This window comes from Sphaeramia orbicularis, chromosome 5, assembly GCF_902148855.1.
Source record: "Sphaeramia orbicularis chromosome 5, fSphaOr1.1, whole genome shotgun sequence".
Classification (NCBI taxonomy): Eukaryota; Metazoa; Chordata; class Actinopteri; order Kurtiformes; family Apogonidae; genus Sphaeramia; species Sphaeramia orbicularis.
Window position 1 is genome coordinate 26,800,599 of NC_043961.1, and position 15,300 is coordinate 26,815,898.

The following is a 15,300-nucleotide window of genomic DNA, read 5'->3' on the forward strand; positions in this document are numbered from 1 at the left end:
CAAGGTGGGTTAGAGTTAAAAGAAACTGGGGCAGTAGTTCATTAACCAAAATAAATTGTGGTTTTTGAGATTTACTGCTTGCTGCATGTTTACAACATTTTAACATATTAAATTGGACTAGATGGAGACAAGAGTTTGATTCTCGTAAGTAGCATGCTGTCTTTGTTTTTCTTTTCATTTCTTCTTTTGCTTGTACTATAATAAATATATAGTGTAACATATACTATTATTGTATTTTCCTGTTTTTGTTATTGGTAACATGAATTATCCTCCAACATCAGAGACATGGTGACACATTTCCTACAGTCTAATCCCCCTCTTCAGCTGGTGGACATTGACATGTTACCAACATACAAGTATCTTGTGTGCATCTGGACAAGATGGACTGGTTCCTGAACACATATGCACTCTATTGAAAGGGACAGAGTTTGATATTTTTCTAAAGGCGGTCCTTAGACATCTGCTGCATGCTGTACATGTCATACCAGTCAGTCATGGATAATGTGATGTTCTTTGCATCAGGCAAAAGGACCAAACATGAGTGGCCAAACTGGTAAAGAACACTGGCTCAGGTTTGGGAGAGAAGCTGGAGTCCTTAAAGAGACAGACACTGAATAAGGTGGAGGACATCTTCAACAAACAGGATCATCCTCATCACCACATTTGAACAAATCAGAGAAGCAGCTGCAGTGAAAGACTTGCCTCAATACAGTACAGACGCACAATTACAAACTGATGATTACTCGATATGAATTTTTTTTGGCTTTCCTTTGTGCTTTTTGGAGCTGATGAAAAATAAATTAACCCATAAAGACCCAGTGCTACTTTTGTGGCAGTTCCCAAATGATTCTTTTCTCTATATTTAACATTTCCTAAGTGATTTAACATCATCCTATATTATAAAAGGGAAGTGGACTCTTTGTGTGTGTGTGTGTCTCGGGCATTACACAAAATCCAAAAAGAGTTAACTGCTGCAGTTTGGCATACTTATGTATTTTTGATCAAAGAAGAGACTAGTGAAAACAGTAAGTTGATAGGACCAATAATTTGGGAGATATTAGTAATTTTGGAATACAATGGCCAATCACATTGCTGTGCCCAGAATCATAGAATCATCACTGAAGTGGGTTACCTGGCAACAGATAAACAATAGAGCCACGTTGCCATGGTGTCAAATTTCATGTGCAGAAACAGACACACCAGCTGAGAGGTTATTCAACTGAAAATGCCAGTGGAATTTTCCAAGAAAGTAAAGGAATGAACTGTATCAGAGGATCTAGAACCTGTGGTTCCCCATGGGTCAAGGCACTAGTTTATTATAAAATAATCCTCCATATTTTGCATCTTTTCAGTGAAAATCAAGTATTTTCTGATATTTAATGTACTGATCATACAGATGCTCGTAAAAGCTCAGATTAAAGTTAAGGTTTATTGTATCAAAAACAGAAAAAACTGAAAAAGTGACTTTGTCAGTAAAATCTATCATTCACTAAACATAAACCAAGTGTGTCCATCCAACTCCACTGATTTTACTGGTGAGTCAATGTTGTAGAAGATGACAGTGTTTCCACGGTAACTATGGAGCCTCTGAACGTCCAAATGGGTCATATCTGATGACCATGAAAAGATGACAAACTGTATTTTACACCAATTATTTACATGTATTGATAGGATTTGTGGATCAATGGGTATTAAACAGTTTAGAACAGGAGACGATTTTGGTAGAAGCTGATCTGAATTTCTGATGAAACTATATATATGTTATATATATTTTTATGGTATAAAGATCACTGCACTTGTTTGCTTTTGTCAACATTTATGTCTACGACTGAGCACGAGGCCACCTGAGTGATCTGCTGGTACAGGAGGACACCTTGTGCTTACCCTTTGTCGTCTGTCTCTTCACCTGGCAGCTGTTTATGTTTAACAGTCATACACCTGCCCCCCTCACACTGCTATATGTCACACACACCTGTCCGGCATTTACACTCATTCACCACAGCTTAAACACACACTTCACTCAAGCAGCTGCCATGTAACCTACATACCTGTCTGTCTAGTTTCCTGCTAATCTGTGTAACTCAAGAATAGTCAATTTGTGATGTTATTTGTCCTGACAACCTACCGCACGCAGATATAATGGTTTCAAATTGCTTTTATCACAGAACTAGGAATAAAGCAGCTAAATGTAAGGCCACTGGATGGTATCTAGACCGAGATGTGCGTTTGGTAAAACTGTTCAACAAAAAGAAAAGTGAGAGAATTATCAATTTCCCATTAATGTCAGTGTTACTGTTGACAAAGAAAACAGATTGTAAAAATGTGAGTGTGTGTAGCTCACAACAACCCTTAAATATCCTGCTGCAAAAGTATTCTGTTTTCATTTTACCCCAAATATGATTAGATTTGTGCCGCTATTACATTTACTTCCCTGTAATTTTCAGAACATTCATCATACTGAATGTCAGTTGTTAAAGTTATTATGCACAGTAAAATATTAGTTGACCATGACTGTTGTTGGCATGACAGGATGGAGGCGTTAGACTTGTAACGGCATGCTGTACTTGATGAAGTCTTGCCTGTTCTGCTCTCAAGAAAGCAGAGATCGAGTCAAGTCAAAAGTCAAATTCAGCTTTGATGTCAGTTTTTGCCAAATGCGCATCACATACAGAAAACTGAAATTACAAGACTCCCCATGGTGCAAAATAAACATAGCTGTAAAAAAAAAAAAAAAGGACAGAATATTACTATAAACACAGAATATAACAACAGCATAAGGTTATATGAGTAGGAGATAATATGAGACTCAAATTATCCTTTATTTGTGAAGTGAAAGCAAGCATGTTCCAATATTTACCCTAACCTTAAAACACACAGCATCATTCCTCTCACTCAAAACGAATAGATTTTCATTAAAGACAGAGGAATTTAGCCCCCTTATAGGAGCAGAGTAACCAGAAGAGACTGATTTACATTGCCATAACATACCTAACGAGCTATGAAGGCATGTTGACAGATGGTTGAGGGAGTGTTTTTCCAGGGTGACAAAATGGCCTAGACGTCCAGTTCCAAACCACACGTTTTCCTGTGTCTGACCCATGGGTCTCTGAGCGTAAACATAAATTGTACAGAAAACAATGGGCTGATAGAGTTTCTGAAATGCTTAAGATAAAACAGAGATTATGTTGTGTGGGTGTTATTTGGATAGATGCAACAAAAACATGTGAAAGCAGAGCAAGCTGCAACTATTTGTTGATTTTCTGCCATCACTGCCTTCATTTGCATGCTGTCACTAACCTCTGCATGTTCCAACAGACACCGAGAAAGAAGTTGTAAAGGATTGATGTTTTAACAGCTGATTTCAAAACTTCAATCAGGTCATTCCATTAAAGTACTTCTTAAAGGATTATTCAGATTCATACTCAATCCTGAAAAAGACAGAACCACGGATGAAAGTTCAAATGTACATTTCTTGTGACAAACAGTGGACAAGTTGATTTGCTTTGCTGGTAATAACAACCTGCTGAGGACAACTGATGAGTGGCAGAAAAAAAGTTAAACAATTTACCATGAATTGTTCTCACTTATTATTTTACACTCTTTTCCTGTTTGATGGCTCATCTGAGACCTATTGGCTATAAATAAACCTGAAACTATTGCTTGGTTAATGATTTCTTGGTACTGGTAGAACAGGAAATTCAAGGTCTTATGTCATTGATATTGCACATGCCAAACTAAGTTCAGTTGTACTGCACAGCAGCGTGCAACAGTGGCTGGAAGTTTAACATTCAATAAAGAGTAATTGAAACAACATAAAAACATAGAATTACCTCAGGACACAAAAGAATTACAGTTCAATTAATATCTCGAAAAAAAGGTTTATTAATTTACCAAGCATACAAAACAACAAATCATTTCATCAAACTACCAATGCAGTTTCAGTGCAATTCCAAAATATACATTTTCAGCAGGGCATGTTAATTAAAGTTATTCACACCATAAACAGCCATTTATATAATTTTTGATTATCTTTTGACAATTATCCTAACCAGAGGAAGCTCGCAAGTGATACCTTCTTGAGGTAAAACTGTACACATCCAGTCTTTAACGTACAAAACAAAGTACTACATTACAAATGAAATATTAAATACATGAACAAAAACATAAGTACCATAGCAATACTATGACAATACAAACCAATGCATTTGTAAACCAAGTTTGTAAACAAAAAGGAAGTGTGTGGTTATAGATATTTGGTTTGTGGTTTTAATAAATACCTATAGTAGCAGATTCTCTGTATCCTATTGGTTCACCATATACACAGTATTTGGTGTGCAAGTGTTGCAGACGGTCAGTTACAAGTTTAAAGGTGAAAGGTGTGAAAGTCTGGACCATGTTTCTCCACTATTCATCCACGACTAAAAGCTATACTTTTGATCAACAGAGAGGCCAATTACATGTTAAAAAATAATGTCTTTTATGCTTTTTTCTTCATTTAATATATGACATTCTACGTCCACTTCTTCAACAATACTTGCTGAAGATACAGGCAAAACTCACCAACAGACTGTTGCTTTAAGATAATTAACAGGGCACAGCAGTGAATCACTAACAAGGGCTTGGGGATAGCACTGCAAAGAAAGGACTCATTTGAATTTAGTCCCTTTACAGTGGATGATGCTGAAGCTTGTGTCTGGCACTACAGGCTGATAAATATTGACAATAGCCAACTACCATCCTTAAATCTGCATTCATCAGAGGTTCATAGTCAGCAATTACAGTAGATTACATTATGAGTTAGGTCAACACAACACTGAAGATTTTCATATTCACCTTCACTGCTTTCATTTCACTATATCAAAACAAAAACTGCAGAGTGGTTACTTAAAATGTGAAGTATTCTTCAATAAACTGGACCACCTGACATACAGTAACCATGTCAAATAGATTTTCACTCCATAAGTGCAATATTGACATGCTCCATTATTCTTTGAAGTTGAACTTCACTCTCTTATGGTGCTACAATTATGCTGCTACATAAAACTGAACAGTGGTGTAACAAAACAGTCATGACCACTGAAGTCCATTTAGATAGAACTCATGTTTTCTAAATTCTGCTTTTTGATCCACATTGCAGGGTAGTGGAGTGTTGCGTAGGTGCACTTTAGTTCAGTTAAATTATAGCTTTCCTATATCTTCAATCTGGGAGTGTATCATTTGATTTATTTTCATTCTCAGACACTATACATAAGTTAGTGAGTTAGTGGGAGATACTGCTACAGTCAGATTCATCTGGGTGTTAGTCACACACTGCTGCTGTCAACTGTGCAACATGCACTATTAGCATGTCAAAAATGATCACTGATAGAATATCGGATAATAATAATAATAATAATAATATGCCCTTAAACAGCAAGGAACTCTGATATATATATATATATTATTAAATAATTGTGCTACTGTTCCAAGACATGGGATTCAAAATCACACACAAACCTTCAATCAGCAATCAGGCACACAGAAACAATATAAGCCTTGAGGACAATGGAAGTTTTGCTTATTACTGTATATTCAATGTACAGATTACTGTATAAATTCCATTAAAAACAAGTTAGTTGAAATGCCAATCTTCTGAAAATAACTGGACTTAAGCAGCATGAAAAAGCACAGCATTCACTGGTAGGCTTCTTTTACCCATTACACCATGAGGCTGATAAAACCATGAGTTCAGTGGAGACTGATGAAGAACACACTGGAATAAGTCTAGCTGAGTCTAGTGGTTGGTTAATCTTGGTCTATTTCAGCCACATCTTATAATAGTCCACGCAAATATACAAAACAGAGAGAGAAGAATGTGTGTGACAGTGTGTGTTTTTCTGTGCTTTAAACAGTGAAAAGTGATGGGAAAAGGCATGGTCACAGATTAAAGGGTAATTCAACACTAAATTACATATGGCTAAAACCTTTGGCTGTGCTGTTCTATGTGCGTCTTGCGCAAGTTGAGATCAAACCTTAATCAGTGATATCAGTCATTAAAGGTAAAACCATTGCTGTGATGTCACTGATTGAGGTAGGGACATGAGGTGTACCATTGTGTAATGAATTGACAGAACATAAGAGCTTCATTTTTCTGCCCTATGTGATTCAATGCTAAATTACCCTTTAAGGCTTCTCTTTTCTCTCTCAGCTCAAGCATGGTTTGTACACGCCTCTCTTTCCAACAAATGTTAGCGCTGTATGCGCCATACATTGTCCATTTCCCTCTTTACCTAATGCACTCCTCCTCTGATGGGTTTTCTGATTCCTCATTGTCACTGTCATCAAGCTCGGGAAGATCTCCCCACAGAAGCAGATTCAGACCTGTAGACATATTAGAGAAAGACACATGCTTAGGAATCTAGAAATAATGAAAAACAATCCAAAAGTACAAGAATTAAGTAAAGCTTATACTAACCTGTAGCATCCAGTCTGTTGAGAGTAGATACAGCATCACTATTGAACATCCAGAAATGCCCGTTGTTACAGGAAAGCAGACAGGGTTTACAGGGGGCCACAACATGATAGCCCACAACATTTCCACTGGGAGAGGGAGGGGAGAGAGAATAAAGAAGAAACATGTGTCAGCACTTTACAAGGGCACTTCTGAAAAGTGCCAACTCCACTCGTGGCTGTCTATTATCCAACAGATGTTTGTTTTTGACCTGACAACAACAATAGCATGGGACTACAAAAGCAGCTCCATAGCACTTCACTACAGCATCACATTCTGCTTTAGATTAAAAACAGAAATGAGTGTATGTTCAAAGAATATCATTTTAACTATAGATATACAAATGAAACTAATAGTGAATCAACAGACAGTTAATTGAGAACCATTTTAATCACCACTTCAAGTATTCAATTTAATGTCAAAGTAGGTATAAAATATAATAATAATAATATAATATAATAGTCAGATGTATAATAAACACTTGGAGATGTCATAATGGATCTAGGTAAATTGTGACTGACTATTAAAGAAAGTGTGGGTAAGAACAAAATAACTAAAAACAATGGTTACTCGTGTTCCTGCAGGTGTACATTAAGAAACAAAACAAAACAGCCCATTCAAGTGTTGTATTTGTTTTCTTTTATTAACATGTGACAGCAGATGGTCTACCTAAAGTAAACGCTGCAGGGTGTAGAAGAGCTTTACATACCACTTGAGACATGCTATGTCTCTCAGTTTGCATTTGCAGCTTTCAGTTGAGTAGCAGCTGGCCACAAAGTCAACAGTTCTGGGGGGAGGGGACGTGTAATGAGAAACAAACATAGCCAAGAAATATTAAAAACCACACAAATGATTTCATGTAAGAATTTATAATAATCAGAGGCTGGGTGTGTCTCTCTTGCCATCAAGTGAATAGTTAAACACTAGTTAGCTATAGTTTTAAAAAGTGTACCTTACCCTAGAAACAACACCAAATCTAAACAAAGGATAGCAGGATTAACATTAGCACTTACCTGTTGGGAGGTATGTCAGTCGAAAAAAGCTCAACCTCAGTGTCTGCAAGAAGCACTGCTTTCATTCCTCTCGTACAGAGCAGGCTGTCACAAAATATGCAGTTAACCTGGGTCACACACTTGTTTTTGAAGTTAGCGTTGGATGTAGACATTGTTGTCCCGCTAAAATGGACGAACACTCTCGCTCTCCCTGCTTCCCAACCGCCAGCACAACAAAACAGCAGAAATCCAATACTTGTGTTGCTCGCTGTCCGTATAATTGTGTATAGTAATGATCGATTTAACGCGTTCTTCGATACCGCTAGCTCTAACGTCCTTGTTTCAAACGTTAGCTCTCTCCTAGCGAAAGGAAACGGAAGGCAGCTAACGTTAGCTTGTTAAACAAACACACGACTTTTTCTTTAGCGAAACGACCCTAATATGAAACAAAACGCCTATCTGTAGTATAGATAAATACACGATACCACCGAGTAAATGGCCTGTTTTACACGACTGGCTTTGGATCCATTCAAATGTTGTCAACAGCTAAGTATATGTCAGCTTTGTTTACAACTTCCTGGTATTTAACGGCACTTCCTGAAACTATCTTTAAAAGACCCCAGGCCTGACTCTGATTGGATACACTTCACAGTAAGACACGCCATTGGACGTCTCCCTCGCAGAGTCTGAATTTGATTAGTTATAATTTAAAGTTAATACGGCAACGCTCAAAAATCCTGAGAGTTTATTGGTGCATTTTCACGTCATTCAAAGCTCTAGTTGACCAATCGTAGCTCGGGAATTGCTTTGTCATAATTTGTAAGGGCTGTACTGTTGGTGATTGAAAGTTGACGTTTTGATGCGAGCGTTTTTTTTTTTATTATTATTATTATTATTTTTTTTAAGTTAGCTTACATTATATTACCAATTTTATGTTCTGAAGCAATGGTGGAACAAGACAGACATGGCGTAAGATAGCAATGTGTATTTCAACTAAGCCAAGCAATATTAAAGGATAAAAACGAAACAAAGTTATGCACTTACCTAATGCTAAATGCTAGCTAGCTTAGTGCTTGTTAAGTATTGAACTATATGGTTCTAGCAATATTTAATAAATTGCTAAATGGTTTGTCGTGTTTATAATGTGTCACTAGTTACTTGTATGTTACCTGTAACTATTGAATTATAACTCATATTATTGTGTATCGTATTCACCTTTGCGAGGTAAGTTTTCCTCATTCTCTGCATTGGAATCATAATCAGTATGTCAATAAAAAACTGCATCTTAATAGTTTCAAATTCATCCACAGGTGATTTATCCACTGTGATTTTTTTTTTAATAATTAATATGAAAGTAACTTGCTCTAAAATATGTTTTATGTACCAGATTAATACTCTCCATGTGTGTATCCATGCCTGACCAGCCAGCCCCTTCATCTCGGTTCCTCCTCTCACACATCTACAGGGGGAAGAGGAAGAGGAGGAGGAAGAGGAGGAGGAGGAGGAGAGCAGTTTAGTTTAGACAGGCGGACGGGCAGCTGCGAAACCAAGACCGGGTTAGAAAAAGGAAAGATTAGAAAAAAAAAACAAAACAAAACTTCTGGAAGTGTTGGCCGACAAGTTATCTCTGTTTGTTCTGTAAGTGTGGAATGAATCTCCTCTCTCTTGAAGTTGTTTGCTCCATAACCGGTTTTGAGGAGGCGGTGAGGCGCGGCGGCGGATGGAAACACACAGCAACAGCAGCGCCAAACTCACAATGCGCCCTGAGTGAACAGAGGCAGGGAGACAATACAGATCCGCGGGCACACTGAGGGGCTGCCATCGCTCTTCTGGACTCTGTTTTCTCCTCGGAACCGCTGCCAGAGTTGCATCCCCCCCCCACGGCTGATTTATTGATTGACTGAGACAAAATTGACTTCGCTGCACGGGCAAAGTGGTTTTGATCTCCAAACTCAGCCATGACGTCTCCGGCGAAATTCCGAAAGGACAAGGAGATAGTGGCCGAATATGAAACTCAAGTTAAAGGTAAAACTTTTTCTAGTTTCCAGATATAAAAACCTAACCCAATCAAGCTTTAAATGTGTCTAACTAAGCAGTGTGCTTTGCCTTGACTTGTCTGATTGCGTGGTTTCTGTTTTCTGTACCTCACCTCTCCTATCAGGCGTAAAAGGGGACGCCTGTCTTTGTATTTAACCAACCAATTATGAAGGTTAACTGTCATTATGCGGTGGTGACAGATCAATAAAAAATCTGCAAGTGCGATAGGGGATCTAACGTGATCTATGTGTTATCAAATGTGTGATCGGGTTGGCTTTAACGCAGCACACAGATGGCCAACAAAGACAGGGAGGGAAAAAGCAGAGAAATCAGTGTTTTTTTGTGCAGATGTCGTTTCAGCACAGTCCCCAGAGGAACGCTTATGTGAAGGTGGTGTGAATATTCTGTGTAGGTTAAGGGCTGGGGTTTTCGACATGGAACAAGGCAGGGCGTTTTCTCTGCCTCTGTCTCCTGCGTGTCTGTGCCGCTCTGCTGGTGTGCATTGCTCTCCGTCCATGCTGCATCTGTGCGTGCGCGTACGTGCACGAGCAAATTGCAATTAAATGATCAATTTGCGTGAAGGCTTGTTCATTGATCACAGAACATTGGTGTTGTTCTTGCGGATGATCAAGGACACGAGAGAGCAGCGGGGGTGGGAGAGCAGATTGTAGTGGTTAGAGAGGGGCGTTGAGTTAACTGTTTACTTGCTGATGGGTGTGTGTGTGTGTGTGTGTGTGAATATTTCTGTCTTCAAGCAGCTTGCTGTATTGGACACTGTCAGTCAGCGTGACAGTGACTGCTTATCAGATCTGTAGGTTCAGTGAAATGTTGGCTGGGAAGTGGATGGAAAGCACAGAGGTACCAGGGAGGGGGGAGTGGGATGTAGAGGAGAGAGGACAGGATATTGCACGCCTCATGAACTGCATGTTTCCACTGCTGCAATGCCTGATCTCCAGATAAGATGAGCCATCACCTTCTTAATCTCTTCTCCTTCTCACGTCTGTTGAAAAACAGCGCAGCTATCCTTTCAGGCTTTTCTTCATGATTGTCACCTCTTGGCCACCCTGTTCTCCTTTAGAGCCGCTGTCACCTGCTACCTGGCTGTGAGAGGGATATCAGGCTAAAAAGGAAATCATATTGGTTGACATATTAAAGAAAAGGTCAACAAAAAGGTGTCGGCCACATGAAGTGTTAATGCGCTTTAGTGTAGATGCAACAAGTTTAAAGACTGAAAGTAATTCATCTGAAAGATAGTCCATTTGGTGGATTCAGAAGTCTAAAACTTGTTATCTGATGATTTCTATCATTATTTAACCCATACAGTGACCCTTCATATCCTGTATTAGTGCATCTTCATTATACCCCCCCTCTATATCATTTACTTCTTCACTTAAATATAGTAGAGCAGGTGTTAAGGCTTGGTTTGGTCATAGTCTAACAGATTGATCCGTTAGTTACGCTAATTGACAAGTAATCCGTTTACCACCTCTTCCTCTTGTTTACCTGCCTGTCTGCAAACTCCTTCAGCTGTCACCACAGTTACATTAGTGTTGTTGTCTCAATGTCCCGGTAGACTGCCGGTTATTCCTGGCAGCCTGTGTAACAGCTTTCTGTCCATGCTGCATTGTCAAGGCTGTCTGCTGTGTTTGTCAGTGTGTGGACTTAGTGTTTGTCCATCGACCCTTAGCATCGATTCCTCCTGTCAGCTACTCCGCTGCTCCATAGTGAACAGCTGGAGTGTGTTATCTGTCCTTTCTACATGCTTTTCCTCATACCACCTTCCCTGTCTGGAATGAACAGATGAAAGGGCAAACCTGTGCATCCTCATAACTGTTTGAGGTGTGTGTGTTTTTCCATCTGTGTGGAGGCGTCTCCAGATGCTGTGTGTCTGCTGTGACATTCCCAACAGTCTGCCTGCTCTTAGAGACAGTCTGTCATTACCCTGAACACCGCTTTTAGAGATTCTCTAATAGAGGGTATTGAGCAACAATACATTAAGCAGCTACACATCTCTGTCTTCCTGTTTGCTAACACATGTCTGCCTTGTTTCACAAATCTTTAATAGATCATTTGCAGCCCATCTTGCAGAAGAGTCAAACTTAAATGTTTCCGCTCTGTCAGGCAGCAGCGAGAGTCTTACTAAAGCTACACACTCCAGCATCATTTGGGAAATGAATGTAAATCCTTATTGTAAGTGGTTCACATTCACAAAGGTCTGCAGCAAAGTTGAAAACAGATGGCGGACAGAGAAAACAAACTGGTCTTGAAGTAAGAGGTTACAAAATCTCCATGATAACCCCAAAAATGGGTTGCATGAGGGTTTACACATATGTTGCTGGAGTTTTAAAAACCTCTCTGGATAGTTTAAATACAGTCATTTTATCTTGTTTGGCTAATGCATCAGCTGTTTACACACTAACAATGCAGCTTTAAATATTGCTGAGGAATGTTTTTAAACATTACAGATAGATTGTTGCTGGTAAAATGACGCAGTAAATGTAATACACAGGAATCCTGTTAAGATGCCTGAGATAGTTCGTCAGGATAAACTATGGTGCTGAATCCTTACTCTTTTACAGCTTAAAATGTATATGTAGGTAGGTTTTTAACCTAACATAATCTCACACCACTGTGCCTGTTATTTTCCATTTTTTCTGTACCATAGTCTGAAGTCATCCTCAGTATATAGGTATCACTGGACAATGTCAGTCACCTGTTGATATGGGAGATAAGGACTAGCTAATACTTTTTTTAATGTGATGACACAATGAAATATACACACACAATGTTTAAAATAGCATCTTCTTTTTCTAAGTGCATTGTTTTGCAAAGGCAGAGTGCTGATTCTCCAGTATGAGATTCTGGCTGATGGAAGGAATGTTCCTATTACTCAGAAAATGTGTATGTGTGAGGAAAAAAGGTACAAACTAAGTGACTGAAAGTGATATAATGAATGCGAAACAAAGAAGTGGAAAAAAACAAGAGAGGGAGAGAAGGATAGTGAAATAAGAAAGAGAAACTGTTACTGATAATATGAAGGGACAGGAATGCTCTAACACAGATGAAAATAGTTACATGGAGCTCTGAAATGGAGTTGAGGAATGAGCTTATCATCACACATTTTTAGTTTACAAAGCAGTTATTTGGAATTAAATCCAGAAATTGACATTGCTTTTCGAAAGACTCTAAATCATATTTTGTCTCTATTTCAAACACCATATTTTGCAGTCAGTACACATTAAGTATCTACTAATGTCCTTTCTTTGGCAACCAGAAAACTGTGTATGGTATTTGGATTGATGATATTAATTCAGTCAGGAATGTAAGTAGGCTCCGTGTTTTTATCTGTCAGAGCTTTAAACATCTGAAAATGTTGACACATTTGACTACATATAACTAACATTAGCCACTTTTACACAGAGATCCTGGAAAAAAAGGTGAGGTGGTGATCCCACCTTTTTTCCACCATTGACCGATATCCACAGCCAAGTCAAAGGAGTACCAGAGATGAGACAGGCTGGACTTTTACACAGCAGACCGGCGTTCATGAATCAAAGGGATGGTGACTCAGCACAGCATATAGTGTGATATATAACTTGCGTGTCGGAAATACCCCGAGCCGAGTCTTTCACCGTTCCACAAATGTTAGCATGGATAGAGTCCTCCGCCCGAAGTGACAACAGTTTGCAGATCTCAGCGTCTCCCCAGGTTGACATCTTTGTGGTTGCGTTGATATATTTGTTTACTGTACTGGCCCACGCTCATTTTTAACATTGCACAAGCAATATGTCATCAAAACGACACACCTCGGTTGTGGAACGAGAGGTGTTCCTTTTGCATAGCATTCCGGAATCATGATTCCACCTTTATCAGGGGTCTCTTACTACCTCCAGAGGCGTTACAGAGCCGTGATAAAGGTGAGCCCAAATGATCCCACCATTTTGTTTACACAGACATAGATCCGGAATAAAGGCGAAATATTCCCATAACAGAAGTGCTGTGTAAAAGGGGCTACTAACTAAGATAACTGATTGACTATAGCATTTTACTGGCTATGTTTTGGACAGAGTGTGCCCACATGCTCACACATTAAGGCACGCGCTAGGGGTATCTCCACACAGATGTATGCTATTATGATCATCCAGACTAGTTAATGAAGTCATTCAGCTCAACAGATACAATTTGATTTGTCTCCCTGAAGAGAGACGTGCGCCCGTGGCCGTTATGTGAAACTGTGTGTCTGCCTACGTGTATGTTACTAAGCTTCATGTTTACGAAAGCAGCCAGAGAAACATATGATTTAGGATAAATGGCTGCTTTCACTAGTGCACAATAGAAAAGGTGGTGACACAGCAAGAGGTTTGTCTGCAGGCGGGATTGTGGGTCTGTCTGTGGGTTTATGTGAGGCTTCACAGCTGGGCTGAATATTTCAGTGTGAGAGTGTGTTGCAGTTGATTGATGTATTTTTGATCAGAGGGTGAAGGGCTCTATCAGAAGGATTCTCTGGCATAAATGGCAGGAAGGGTTTGTTTTGGATTTACTTCAATGATTCACCTAATGTGTCACAAATTATCAACAGAACAAAAAACAAGAAAATGAGAGAATAGTTAGTAAAAACATGGTAAATATTTTGTTAGCTCCTTTGCAGCTACTTGGAAGACATCTTTAACCCATAAAGACCCAAATATACTCCAGTGACCAAAAGCATCTACTGATCTAAAATATTTATAACTTTAGAGCCACTAATCCTGTCAATGCATGTAGATAATTGATGTAAAATGCAGTTTGTCATCTTTTTGTGGTCATCAGATATGACCCATTTGGACGTTCAGAGGCTCCGTACTGAATGTGGAAACACTGTCATCTTTTACAACACTGATTCACCAGTAAAACCCATAGAGTTTGATAAATGACAGTGGATGGAGACACTGGGTTTATGTACAGTTAATGATAAATTTTATAGAAAAAGTCACTTTTTCTCAAGTTTTCTCTGTTTTTGATATGATAACCCTCAAATGCAATCTCAGCATGATGATTAAAGTACATGATTAGTAAAATAAATATAGGAAAATAGGAGATTTTCACTGGAAAAAAAATGCAAAATTGAGAAGATAATATTATGATAAATGGTGATAAATCACTTAAGAAAGGTTAAATAGAGAGAAAAAAATATTTAGTAACTGTTACAAAAGTAGCACTGGGTCTTTATGGGTTAAGCTAATCAATTAGGATGTCTTTTAGAGCCTTGTGTGTGATCTTTTAACCCTTGTGTCAATTAACCTGGACTTTATTGATTGAGTCCGGCGCAGTTACCAACCACAAGTCAATTCTGCAACAGTGAATGGAAGTGTAAAGGATTCACAAGTGTGTGGGTGTCTGTGGGAGTGTGATGGTAAAAATGAGGGGGCGTTGATGGACTGGTTCTGAGTCAGTACGTGTTTGTATTGTTAGCTGAATTAAAAATGCTGACACTGCCTAAAATAATCAGTCAGGAAGGATGTGTGCGTGAAACTGAGGTTTAGGACTTAGGTTGGGACACACAGAGATTGTACAGAGAGTGTGCGAAGCTTCCTCTGTGGGCCCACGGCTTTATTGTCTGGCAAAGGAATCAACTGTCCTTCACATAATACACACACACACACACACACACACACACACACAACTGCTTTGGGTGTCTGAGGATTTTTAACTCTGCATTTTGCGTATTCGGAATGGAAAGGAACTGAGATATAGGTGTTTTTGCTCTAAAGTGCTCTATTCCGCTTTATAACCCTCTACAGT

At 38.9% G+C, this 15,300-nt stretch overlaps 2 protein-coding genes across 3 annotated transcripts in view; one reads left to right on the plus strand and one right to left on the minus strand.

Annotated features, from left to right (window-relative positions):
- Positions 1-3,858: 3,858 nt before the first annotated feature.
- Positions 3,859-8,079, minus strand: LOC115419222 (protein FAM72A). Its single transcript, XM_030133870.1, has 4 exons — positions 7,504-8,079; positions 7,200-7,277; positions 6,455-6,579; positions 3,859-6,360 (listed from the first exon to the last, which is right to left on the minus strand). The coding sequence occupies exons 1-4, from the start codon at positions 7,653-7,655 to the stop codon at positions 6,266-6,268; spliced, it is 450 nt and encodes a 149-aa protein (XP_029989730.1). The 5' UTR covers positions 7,656-8,079; the 3' UTR covers positions 3,859-6,265.
- A 910-nt stretch (positions 8,080-8,989) lies between these two features.
- srgap2 (SLIT-ROBO Rho GTPase activating protein 2) overlaps positions 8,990-15,300 on the plus strand; it is a 62,430-nt gene continuing 56,119 nt past the window's right edge. Inside the window, exon 1 of one of the 2 annotated variants that reach the window (XM_030133867.1) lies at positions 8,990-9,507. In XM_030133867.1, coding sequence (XP_029989727.1) covers positions 9,441-9,507 — 67 coding nt within the window. In that variant the 5' untranslated portion in view covers positions 8,990-9,440. The remainder of the gene's footprint in view (positions 9,508-15,300) is intronic. The other variant, XM_030133868.1, reaches the window with a different exon arrangement.